General features: G+C 28.6%; 2 protein-coding genes across 3 annotated transcripts; one reads left to right on the forward strand and one right to left on the reverse strand.

The window, feature by feature from the left end:
• The first annotated feature begins 204 nt into the window (after positions 1 to 204).
• On the forward strand, positions 205 to 7,768 carry alpha-Cat (catenin alpha). 2 transcript variants are annotated; one of them, XM_069121656.1, is made up of 8 exons: positions 205 to 344; positions 971 to 1,312; positions 1,393 to 2,125; positions 3,512 to 3,745; positions 3,820 to 4,422; positions 4,500 to 5,177; positions 5,424 to 5,598; positions 6,205 to 7,768. In XM_069121656.1, the coding sequence occupies exons 2-7, from the start codon at positions 996 to 998 to the stop codon at positions 5,586 to 5,588; spliced, it is 2,730 nt and encodes a 909-aa protein (XP_068977757.1). In that variant the 5' UTR covers positions 205 to 344; positions 971 to 995; the 3' UTR covers positions 5,589 to 5,598; positions 6,205 to 7,768. The 2 variants fall into 2 exon arrangements, with proteins under 2 accessions (XP_068977757.1, XP_068977758.1); XM_069121657.1 differs by lacking the exon at positions 205 to 344 and adding an exon at positions 486 to 750.
• A 216-nt stretch (positions 7,769 to 7,984) lies between these two features.
• Positions 7,985 to 11,583, reverse strand: Paip2 (polyA-binding protein interacting protein 2). The gene is made up of 4 exons (XM_069121715.1): positions 11,425 to 11,583; positions 10,661 to 10,864; positions 10,376 to 10,564; positions 7,985 to 10,259 (listed from the first exon to the last, which is right to left on the reverse strand). Exons 2-4 carry the CDS (start codon positions 10,829 to 10,831, stop codon positions 10,161 to 10,163), a joined length of 459 nt encoding a protein of 152 aa, XP_068977816.1. The 5' UTR covers positions 10,832 to 10,864; positions 11,425 to 11,583; the 3' UTR covers positions 7,985 to 10,160.
• Positions 11,584 to 11,675: the final 92 nt, after the last annotated feature.

Raw genomic sequence — 11,675 nt, forward strand, 5'->3', positions numbered from 1 at the left:
AAGATATTCTTTGATTGGCTGCTGCATTCTCACGGCAAGTTGCATGCACATATACATATATGTATGCATATGTACATATAAGCATCGCTTTAGCATTCGTGTTTCGAGCTTCGGGCGTAGACCGGTTCTCTGGAGGTGTCGTTCATTTTCTAACTTCAGCGGAAATAATGACGTCATGAATGAAGAGTAGATGGCAAATAGGTGATACATCGAAGTGATATGGGATTGTTTGTGTTGAAATTTTGATTTCCAATGTGACTGATTTTTTAAACAAACGTGTTGCTTTACGTGGATTTTATTAACGATCTATACATTTTCTTTTCAACTGTAAATTTTTCATGAAGGTAAGAAAATTGTTACAGTTAATGCATTGTATCGTGAGCAGGAATTCTGCCTTGTATTGTACACTATCTTCACCATTACTTAAAACTGCTTTCGTAGAGTGAGAGTTCTTGCGATATGTATCTAATATAAACAAATGTAACCGCCAGTACCGCCACTGACTCACTCTCACTCTATCCATCTATTTCACGCCGAGGCAGAATTCCTGGTATAGACCCTCCCTTGCATTCTGGCCAGATTCGGCCCCGAACTGTGGCCAGAACACAAAGCAGTAGTGTATCTCATACTAAATATTTTCTATGTGTGAATCTTTTGTGAATAATCAGACCTGACGCACCCTGATTTTTTCAAATATTCATATCTTCTAATCAAAGTTATATCGTCTAGTCGCTTTCGTTTTATAGATAAGTAAGTGGGAAAGTGGAATTTTATTCTATTAGTATTACATGTTATTTAAATAAATGCTACAAATATAATGATAATAAAAAAATAATTGATAAGGAAAGAGGTTTAATTTACTTTAGTTTGATAAATTATCTGTACTATATTATAAGAGCACAGGTAATGTTGTATTATACTATAGAAATTTATTAATTATGTATTTGTGTATTATTATTTTGGTTTACAGAATTAATTTGTTTGAAATAACAAAAATGTCTGATCACTTTGGTCCAATAACTTTGAAATGGGATCCCAAGAATTTGGAGATCCGTACCATGTCTGTAGAAAAAACATTGGAACCCTTGGTTCTACAAGTTACTACGCTTGTAAATACAAAGGGTCCTAGCAAGAAAAAGAAAGGAAAATCAAAAAGGGCTAGTGCTTTAGTTGGAACTGTTGAGAAAGCAACTAGCAATTTTATTGAGAAAGGTGAACAAATAGCTTATGAAAATCCTGACATTACTGCAGAAATGTTAAGTGCTGTTGAGGAAGTAAAAAAGACAGGTGCTGCAATGAGCATTGCTGCTAGGTACTATATTTGTTTTATATTTTCCTAATATATACAGAGAATGTTATGTAAATTTTAACATTATTGTTAATTAATTACAGAGAGTTTTCTGAAGATCCTTGTTCTTCTTTAAAAAGAGGGAACATGGTTCGTGCAGCAAGGAACTTGTTATCTGCAGTAACACGTTTGCTTATTTTAGCAGATATGGTTGATGTGCATTTGTTGCTGAAATCACTTCATGTGGTAGAAGATGATTTAAAAAAATTGAAGAATGCATCTTCACAAGGAGAATTATTAGAAAACATAAAACAATTTGGAAGAAATGCATCAGAACTTATGAATCAAGCTGCAAAACGTCAGCAAGAGTTAAAAGATCCTCAATTAAGAGATGACTTAGCTGCAGCAAGAGCTGTTCTTAAAAAGCATTCTACTATGCTTCTTACTGCCTCCAAAGTTTATGTTCGACATCCTGAACTAGCTGCAGCAAAAGCAAACCGTGATTATGTTTTGAAGCAAGTATGTGAAGCTGTAAATACCATTAATGACGTAGCACAAGGAAAGACTCCAGTTGATAGTCAACATCCTTATGAAGGACCTGGAGAATTAGCTGCTGCATTAGATGATTTTGATGAAAGAATGGTAATGTCTCCACTTGCATATAATGAAGTACGTACAAGACCTAGTCTTGAGGAAAGGTTGGAAAGTATCATCAGTGGTGCTGCATTGATGGCGGATTCTTCATGCACTCGAGATGAACGCAGAGAACGCATTGTTGCAGAATGTAATGCAGTTAGGCAAGCACTTCAGGATTTGTTGAGTGAATATATGAATAATGTAAGTACTTTGTGGACTTTTGTACTTCCATGACTTAAACATATACTTTGTATGTATATAAGTTATGTATACATACAATAACACATATTTAACACGTTGACGCTGGCGTGACCCATGGGCGGGTCGCATGTGTATTTCACAAAATAGGTAGTGACCCAGCGCCTCCCCACGAAGCAGACAGTGAATTCGGGGGCCGCCCCACGGAGGAAACCCTGAATATTCGCACCGGCGTCAACATGTTAAACTTTATTAATAATTGCAGCGATGTAGAGAAATTTAATATTATATTTATTTTATATAATTTATTTTAGTTTGTATCTTATTCTGTAACATATAGCATTTAAACGTACAATATGTAATGATACATTCGTTATATGATGCATTTATAAGTAAATATATACCAAAACAAATATATCCAGAAACACATTTAAAACACAAATAATTATATTATTATTTATCACAATTGATTTATGTATGATTGGTATGTTCATTTTACTCATTTGTTTTTTATTTTTGATGACTGCAGTTACAGCTTGCTCGGGGTGGGAAACGGGTAAATATGAAAATCTTGTGTTTTCTTATTATTCTTGCATATAATTTACAAATTAAGCAAGAAGTTTTTATATTATTAAAATATTGTACTTTTCCACACATGATCTATATATTATTTAACAACAAGCACTAATCAAATAATTTTTAATAACTCAGTGTACATTTTGCAGTTATCCTCTAAATTGCACAATTGTATATACTATGTAGATATATAAAATAGAAGAAAAGCACCAAATGTAATATAATTACATATTCATAGAAATTAAGTAAATAAAATAGTGTAGACAAATAGTTTATAGTTCAGACATAACTTAAGATTTGCAATGTAAAATTAAATAGATACAAAATTATTTTTAAGTTGATTTTAACTGTATACATATATATTTTTTATTTACAAGATTCTTTTCACAATGAAGCAAATCATTGCTTTCTTTATATCATACTACAATGTGCTATGGTTTATTACTATACTATATTACTTTTTTATGTTTGCTTATGTACATAGCTTCTTTTGAGAAAGGTTTATTTTCATTAAATTAAATAGAAGTATAATTTTCATAACTAGTATGTTAATTTGTAAGATATATATATATATATTAAAATACTTGCATTGAAAAAATATAGATACATCTAGATTAGAATACATCTTCGAAATAATAAAATAAAATAATCTCTTAGCTAATTATCATTTATCCTTTTAACAATTATTAAAAAAAAGAGTTCTATCTTACACTTTAATGCTATTAGTAAAGAAATAGCTTAGACCTTACTTGAATGCTCATAAAACATTTGTTTTTATTGTTTCTATTTTTAATTGTACATGTATTTTAATAGATGGGTGTCAAGGAACAATCCGAAGGTTTAGAAAGAGCAATTGATCATATGTGCAGAAAAACTCGTGATCTTCGTAGACAATTACGAAAAGCCGTAGTGGATCATGTATCTGATAGTTTTTTGGAAACAAGTGTACCTTTATTGGTCCTCATTGAAGCTGCAAGAAATGGTCGTGATAAAGAAGTGGAAGAATATGCACTTGTTTTTACAGAGCATGCCAATAAGCTAGTTGAGGTATATTATTAAACTACATATATCTAAAATATTAATTTTATTGTAATAACTTTAATATGATATTGACTATTCAGGTTGCCAATTTAGTATGTAGTATGTCCGGAAACGAAGATGGTGTAAAAATGGTTCGATATGCGGCAGCACAAATTGGAAACCTGTGTCCACAAGTAATCAATGCAGCCCGTGTTCTTGCAGCTCGTAATCGATCTAAAGTAGCGTTAGATAACATGGAAGTATTTCGGCAAGCATGGGAGAATCAAGTAAGAGTATTAACAGAGGCTGTCGATGATATTACTACCATTGATGATTTCTTAGCTGTATCTGAAAATCATATCTTGGAAGACGTAAATAAATGTGTATTGGCATTACAAGAAGGTGATGCTGATACTTTAGATAGAACCGCGGGTGCAATCCGTGGACGATCTGCCAGAGTGTGTAACGTTGTTCAAGCAGAAATGGATAATTATGAGCCTTGTATCTATACGAAACGAGTTTTAGAAGCCGTGAAAGTTTTAAGAGAACAAGTGATGCCAAAATTTGCACAGAGAGTAGAAGTCGCGGTAGATGCATTGGGTAGTAATCCTGCTAAAGATGTGGATGAAAATGATTTTATAGACGCTTCGAGATTGGTTTATGACGGTGTTCGTGAAATTAGACGCGCCGTACTGATGAACAGAGTAAGTAAATGCAGTATAAGCTTCTAGTTTGTATCTTTATTGCTATATTCGCTTTATTTATATATACTATATTTTAGGCGGATGAGGATTTGGATCCAGAAGACGTGGAACTTGATGAACATTATACATTAGAAACTCGTAGTAAATCGAGTGCTCAAACTGGTGAACATGGTGTTGATGAATATCCAGAAATTAGCGGAATTACTACGGCTCGTGAAGCTATGCGTAAAATGCCAGAAGAAGATAAACAAAAAATCTTACAGCAAGTAGAATACTTCAAGAGTGAGAAACTGAAGTTCGATAAAGAAGTTGCCAAGTGGGATGATGCAGGAAACGATATTATTGTTCTTGCTAAGCACATGTGTATGATCATGATGGAAATGACTGATTTCACTAGAGGTCGTGGACCTTTAAAGACAACTATGGATGTCATCAACGCTGCAAAGAAAATTTCTGAAGCCGGGACTAAATTAGATAAATTAACGAGACAAATAGCAGATCAGTGTCCAGAAAGTTCTACTAAAAAAGATCTGTTAGCATACTTACAACGCATAGCATTATATTGTCATCAAATGAATATTACAAGCAAAGTTAAAGCAGACGTACAAAATATTAGTGGAGAATTAATTGTATCTGGACTTGATAGTGCAACTTCTCTCATTCAGGCAGCTAAAAATCTAATGAATGCAGTTGTACTAACTGTTAAGGCTTCGTATGTTGCTTCAACCAAATATCCTCGACAATCTACAGTAACTGTAAGTATCTTTCATATATTAAAATTACTTCCTCAATTTCTGTATTTTAAGTTCTAAACAAGTGAATTACATATATATGATTCATATACTTAATTAATATTAATGTTAAAACTTTCTTACTGACTAACTATTGGATTTTGTAGTATGTAAGTATCTATGTAACAAATATATATTTACTATATATATAAAACTATAATTATTATCTTCCTTATACATTCGTAATTGATATTTGTTCTGTCTATACAGTCTCCAATTGTTGTATGGAAAATGAAAGCACCAGAAAAGAAACCATTGGTACGTCCTGAAAGACCAGAAGAAGTCAGGGCAAAAGTACGTAAAGGTTCACAGAAAAAGGTGCAAAACCCGATACATGCACTTTCCGAATTTCAGAGTCCTACAGAAAGCGTTTAAGATCTTATGTGTAAGTAATTTAATAAAGATAGAGTCTAGTATACAGCATCACCTTTAAAAAATTGTATGAATAAAATGTTTTATTTTCTACTAAGTATAAAATTAAAACACAATCTATGTTTATTGTTAATTTATTGTCATGAAGTACAGGGTGCTCCAGCAATCGTGGTATAACCGGGCAAGAAGTAATTTCTCATATAAAAATAAATTAAAAGAACAGAATAAGATTTTTGCATGTAAGGCTTCATTTTCAAAAAAAATAACCTAATTGTACTACCATTGTTGGAATATTTTGTATTTTTTTGCAAATGAAATTCACAATTTGAACATTTCTATAATATTTAATTGTACAATAAAATTTGTATTATTGATTAAGTATCAATTCTAGAGAAATGCTATCCTTTTTATCATTATTTATAAAAGATAAAAATTTTAATTAAACGCATAACAATTTTTTAATAAAATTTTATTGAGTGGTATTAAATGATGAGCGACGTATATATACCTACGTGAATACATACATAAACTTATCAAAGATCTCATATTTTTGTTGTAATATCAAAAATTTGTATTGGACTGAAATTGGTAATTATTTTTCTGTTTTGTTAATATATAGATCACCCTATTCAACGATTTTATAACCAGCACACATTCTTATACATATCCAGCAATAAGGTCTCTAACAATAAAAAGATGTATAAGGCTGTTATTTTAAGTAATGTTAATAACAATTACAGGCCTTGAATTTTTGCTACTATGTTACATGGAGGTCAGTTTCTTACTATAATGAATTTTTTGACAATAATATTGATAAATACTTTGCTATGATTTTACAAAAAGAAAAAAACAACTAAGATACAAATAATAATGTTAGCACTCTTCCAAGTGGTAATTATATTAATAATTCCAAGTAATCAATATGAAAGTATAAGAATTCATTTGTATAAATATATTTGATGTAACAAATTATATTTTTTCTATATATAAATCTTTTACTTATATAATTTAACTTTATATATCTGTCTTGCATACACGTTTTAATGTATTTTACGATTTCCTAGAGAATTTGATTAAAAATTGGACTTTTTGTTATTCAATATCATATTCGTAATTAGATGGAAGATGTGTTACTGTGTGTCAACAAAACTTGCATAAAAGCAATATAAATAAGACAGTATTGCATTGGAATAAAGAGACTGCAGATCAAAGTATTTAATGATTGTATATAAGTAAATATGATTACAATTATACATTTAAAAAAATCTTCTTTATGATGATTTTATATTACCTATAGCATATAAGAAATAATTGTAAAAAAACTGATACCAATTTCATACTTTATATAATGAGTGAAATATTATATTCGAAAAACAATTGAAATTTATTACATTTACAAATTTTGTAGCAAATATTAAATTATGATTCTCTGGTTATTATAAAAATAACATGTTGTACGTGTGGCAAATACATAATAGAAATATATAATTGTGCTTAACATTATAATATGTATTGTTTTATTTATATTAGTATAGTTATTGTAGTAAATGTTGCATTGGAATATATTAAAGAGTTTGCAGAATATATGGAATAAAAACATTTCACATTTCATAGCTTTTAATACAATATGTATTGGTATCAATTTTTTACTATTGTAAAACTGATACTAATTTATATAGAAATAATTGTAAGATTTAATTGTAGTTATATATATACTGATATGCTGCCAAATACAAGGTGATGCTTTTAACAAATGTTTCTTTTTTACTATTACTAATATTTTATGCATTATATTCACAAATAAATTGTTTATTCCACATGAAAAATTATAATAATCACTATTATAAATCAATAGGAAAGGACATCATAAATGCAATACATAAATTTATATTTTATATAATTCATTTATATACTAAATATTACAGAAATAATAATACAATACAGGAAATTGCAAATGCAAATGATTAATGGCAATGATATAATTATAATAATACACACTTGCTTAAACAATATAATTATTTTTATCTTAATCCGCTACACAGTACTTTTGTAGTGGCACTTAAAAAAAGATTTATTGCTACAAAAAGTTTATCTGTATTTTTTACATTTTAAATTTTTTGTTTTTTTTCGTTTTATATTGACATAAAATTGAAAAAAATATATGTATATCCTGCACAACCACAAATTAAATAAAAGCAAAATAGTATTTGTGCTTGTTGATCTAGATATTTAAGTTATGCGTACTACTGAATAATAATTTTTTTTCATGACTTTTAAAGTATTTTTCATCGTACATAATATGAAACGGTTATAATCGCTCACTTCTAAAAATTTAAATTATCTTATTATTATTAGTATGAATATAATGAAACACCAAATAAATACAGGTACTATTGAAATAACTCATAAAAAACGTGATATTTATTTTCAGACATTATTTAAATTTGAGATAATTTAAGTGTTGGAAAACATGAAATATTATGCAATAATATATTATATGGTGTTTATATAATTATATAGCATAACCAGATGAATTTTGTTATATTTTTCTACTGATAAAATACAGCTTTTGTTGATATATATGACATGCTACTAAAAATGTTAATAATATGATTGATATAAACATTGCATGTCATTTGAATTGACACATATTTAATGACTACAAGATATATATTTATATGACTATTAGTAGTGTTTCATACTTACATTTTTTTTTTAATTTTATCGCAGAAAGTAAAATTATATAAACTAAATAGGTGCTTTTAATTGATATATTTTACCGATATTATTTAACAAATTGGTAAAGAATTAAATATACATCAGATCCTGTTAAAGAAATAAGCTTAAATCTAGAAAACAGTCTCTTTTCATACTAAAATAAATTTAAAAGTTAAAAGAAATTGCTGTTTCATATGATTAATGCACCACTAAATTTGAATCTTTTAAATAAATCTATAAATATCTGTTTCTTCACTCTACTTTTAACTAAATATGTTATTCTGTTTTTCTTCTATTTTTTTTACTTTTATTTTTTTTATGAGGATCCATAAGTAGAAAAGACACATGGAAAAAGAATTAAAAGCAGAATAATGTGAAACATCATGAAATCAATGCAAGGTTCTTTAACTGTGAACAATCTATATGATAAATCTATTTAATTTGCTTCATAATCACAGTTGCTGCATTTATAGTAAAGTATGTTGTGACTAAAGTAATACAAATTTAGTTCATGCAATCTTATAAAATCCTGACGGTATGTATCTATCACAATGCAAAAAATATTAATAGAATTTGTACATAAATACGTGTATCCAAAGAGCACATATAAGTGGCGTGTATAATTAACATTATTAAAATATAATTTTATTCCTTAAAAGTTTCATTATTATAGAATTTATAAGGTGGTTCACAAAATGTAAACAGATAACACGGTAATGAAAAGGGTTGAAAAATTTATACTTGTACCATTTGTATCAGCTGAATTTTGGTTAACAATTGAAAATACAATCACCACTTATAGTATTTTTCAATAATATTACATTACATATACATATCCTAATCAGTTTCAAAATATTATATTTTATAGAAATTTTATTACTTAATTAAAGTAAGTAATACATTGACTCTCAACATTATAAAAGAGAGTCAGAAAAACTGTCCTTCACAGCCTGTGTAAGACTTTCACTTGAGATCTTCAAGTCTTTCAAGACATATGCTGATAGAGGACGAGAATTATGACATAGGTATTTTTAAATAAAAGAACTGACAATAAAAATAAAGATTAAAATTGTTCTCGTATAATTAGATGCGTTAAGTATTGTTTTATCAACGAAATGTGTATTGGATGCAATACAATTTTTAATGCAACATTTTACTTACATCAGTCTTAACGACTTCAGTATATATTCTTAATTCATGTTAATGATTACAGAAGATGTATACCAGTATAAAATAAGTGTTACAAAAGGAACTCTTAGAAAAGTGTTTCATTCAGAAACGCATACTATAGTATATAAAAACTCTCAGATCAGAATAAAAGGAGTATTCTGAAAGTATTAAAAAAAAAAGGTAGTGTTCACTTGGATGCAACAATTCATTGTTGAATGTGTATACATATAACTTATGAAATTTCGTATATGTATTCTTTTCTTCCAACCAAATGTATAAATTATATAGATCACATTTGAATATATTTTTCTTCAGTTAAAAATAAAAACAATAAATTGGAAATTTCCATAACAAGTGATTTTGGCATGTCACGTTGTTCAGTATATTGCCGAAAAATATATATGTAAAATTAAATGTTTATAATATTATGCAATATCTCACGACTATAAAAATTTGAATATATATTTTTCAATTTATGGTTATGCAACTGACTTCATTACTCGTAAATATCATATAACAGCATTATGTATTATCTGCTTTGATGATCATTATACCTTTGTACGTGTAGGGACAGTCATTTAACTTTTAATGCAATTCAGTTAATACAACTGTGTTACTGAAGTTGGTAAACATTAGCCATATATATAGCCTATGTTTTATTCAGTTAAACAAATGAATATATGGCTTCTATGATGATTCTGCAGTAACTTCTGGTGGTGTACTTACAGATGTTACTGCTGATTTGAATGCTGGAACAAATTCAGCTGCATTTGGATTCAATGTACTCTGAAAACAAATTATCTGTATGAAATTCTGTATATATAAAATATAGTATGATATTCTTTATCTATACAGTATTCGTATGTAATTAAATTTTTATTGAAAGATAAATTGAGATATACCTGCTTAGCAAGGTCATCATGCATTTTTAGATTGTTAAGTTGCTGACAAAGTTCCGCACCATTCTCAGGCATGCTAGTAGCAGTGGACCAAGCAATAGAATTTGTATTTCGTTCATGTTGTCTTTCATCTTCCCACATTGCTTTTAAACATTCCTCTGTCAACTCCTCTTCCATTAATTGTTGGATCACCTATGATTTTTAATTACTATCATGTTATCAAAATCTTATAAAAAAGAGTTTCATGTTTGAATGCTTCAATCATTATTGAAACAATAGTTACAAAACCTCTTTATCAAATTCTTCCTCATTTTCCATCCAAAGGTATTCAGAAAAATCGCTCTCTTCCGTTCCTTGTACATCGATTTCAGATTCAAAACTATTATCCATATAGGAAATAATCCCTGTTTCATTCCCATAATCGTTCCCCGAACGATTGTTTGGAATCTTCATTTTCATTCCAGATATGTGTTTAACAATACAGTGAATAATCTATGAAAATATCAATTTACTTTTTAATTTTTTATGAAGATTTCATATCTATATAGTTATATTTACATTTTTTTCATAAATAATTCTTACATATTAGTTTTTAATAATGAAGTTATTTAGGTAATTTTATTAGCTATTATTAGCATTAGCGCAATATTTAAGAATTATAAAATGTTTATGAGAGAGAAGCTTGAATTCTGTTACATGAACGAAGCTTGTGAACGAAATAAATATACAACAGCTTCGTTTACGCATATGGCAGCATCAACTACGAAATTACATTTTATATCATAGAAACTAGTTAGTTCTTGCATTTACTTTAAATTTATCGTCGAACACGCTGACAACTAAAAATTTAGAGTTATGGTATTTACTGCATCGTAACGATCGGATATGGTAAAATATTGCTTGACAGATCTGTTACAAGGCAACCATTTTTAACTGTCTACTTTTAGTATCGACAAAGCAATATTTATTAATCTTTATTCATAATTATACCGCCTATCCGTTGTTATTACAGGAAGAGATGATAATTTCACAAATGTAAAGTATAGATATACCTTTTAATGGTGTAGTTTCGAACAATTTGTGATAGAAAATACGATTTACGCAGTTCATGGATAAAATACGTGTCGTGCAACACAAATTAACCCTTGAAGTAAAACTGGGATGGTGCTGCCACCACATATAAAAGGAGCAATGTGCTTTGTGCTCCAAAACTTGATAAATATATATAATTTTCATAATCTAGTCTGATCTAAATGTTATAATGATTAAATATACTTAATCAGATCTTAAACCTTTTACTAAT

The sequence above is a fragment of the Bombus flavifrons genome, chromosome 10 (assembly GCF_040668555.2).
Source record: "Bombus flavifrons isolate JBK064 chromosome 10, iyBomFlav1_principal, whole genome shotgun sequence".
Lineage (NCBI taxonomy): Eukaryota > Metazoa > Arthropoda > Insecta > Hymenoptera > Apidae > Bombus > Bombus flavifrons.

Excerpts from the sequence above, each read along its gene's own strand:
- alpha-Cat (XM_069121656.1), top strand. The coding sequence starts at position 996 with ATGTCTGATCACTTTGGTCCAATAACTTTGAAATGGGATCCCAAGAAT. Across the intron at positions 3,746-3,819 it reads ATGCCAATAAGCTAGTTGAG|GTTGCCAATTTAGTATGTAG; the intron begins GTATATTATTAA and ends TTGACTATTCAG. Across the intron at positions 5,178-5,423 it reads CTCGACAATCTACAGTAACT|TCTCCAATTGTTGTATGGAA; the intron begins GTAAGTATCTTT and ends CTGTCTATACAG.
- Paip2 (XM_069121715.1), bottom strand. The coding sequence starts at position 10,831 with ATGAAAATGAAGATTCCAAACAATCGTTCGGGGAACGATTATGGGAAT. Across the intron at positions 10,565-10,660 it reads AGGAAGAATTTGATAAAGAG|GTGATCCAACAATTAATGGA; the intron begins GTTTTGTAACTA and ends TAAAAATCATAG. Across the intron at positions 10,260-10,375 it reads ATGATGACCTTGCTAAGCAG|AGTACATTGAATCCAAATGC; the intron begins GTATATCTCAAT and ends ATTTGTTTTCAG.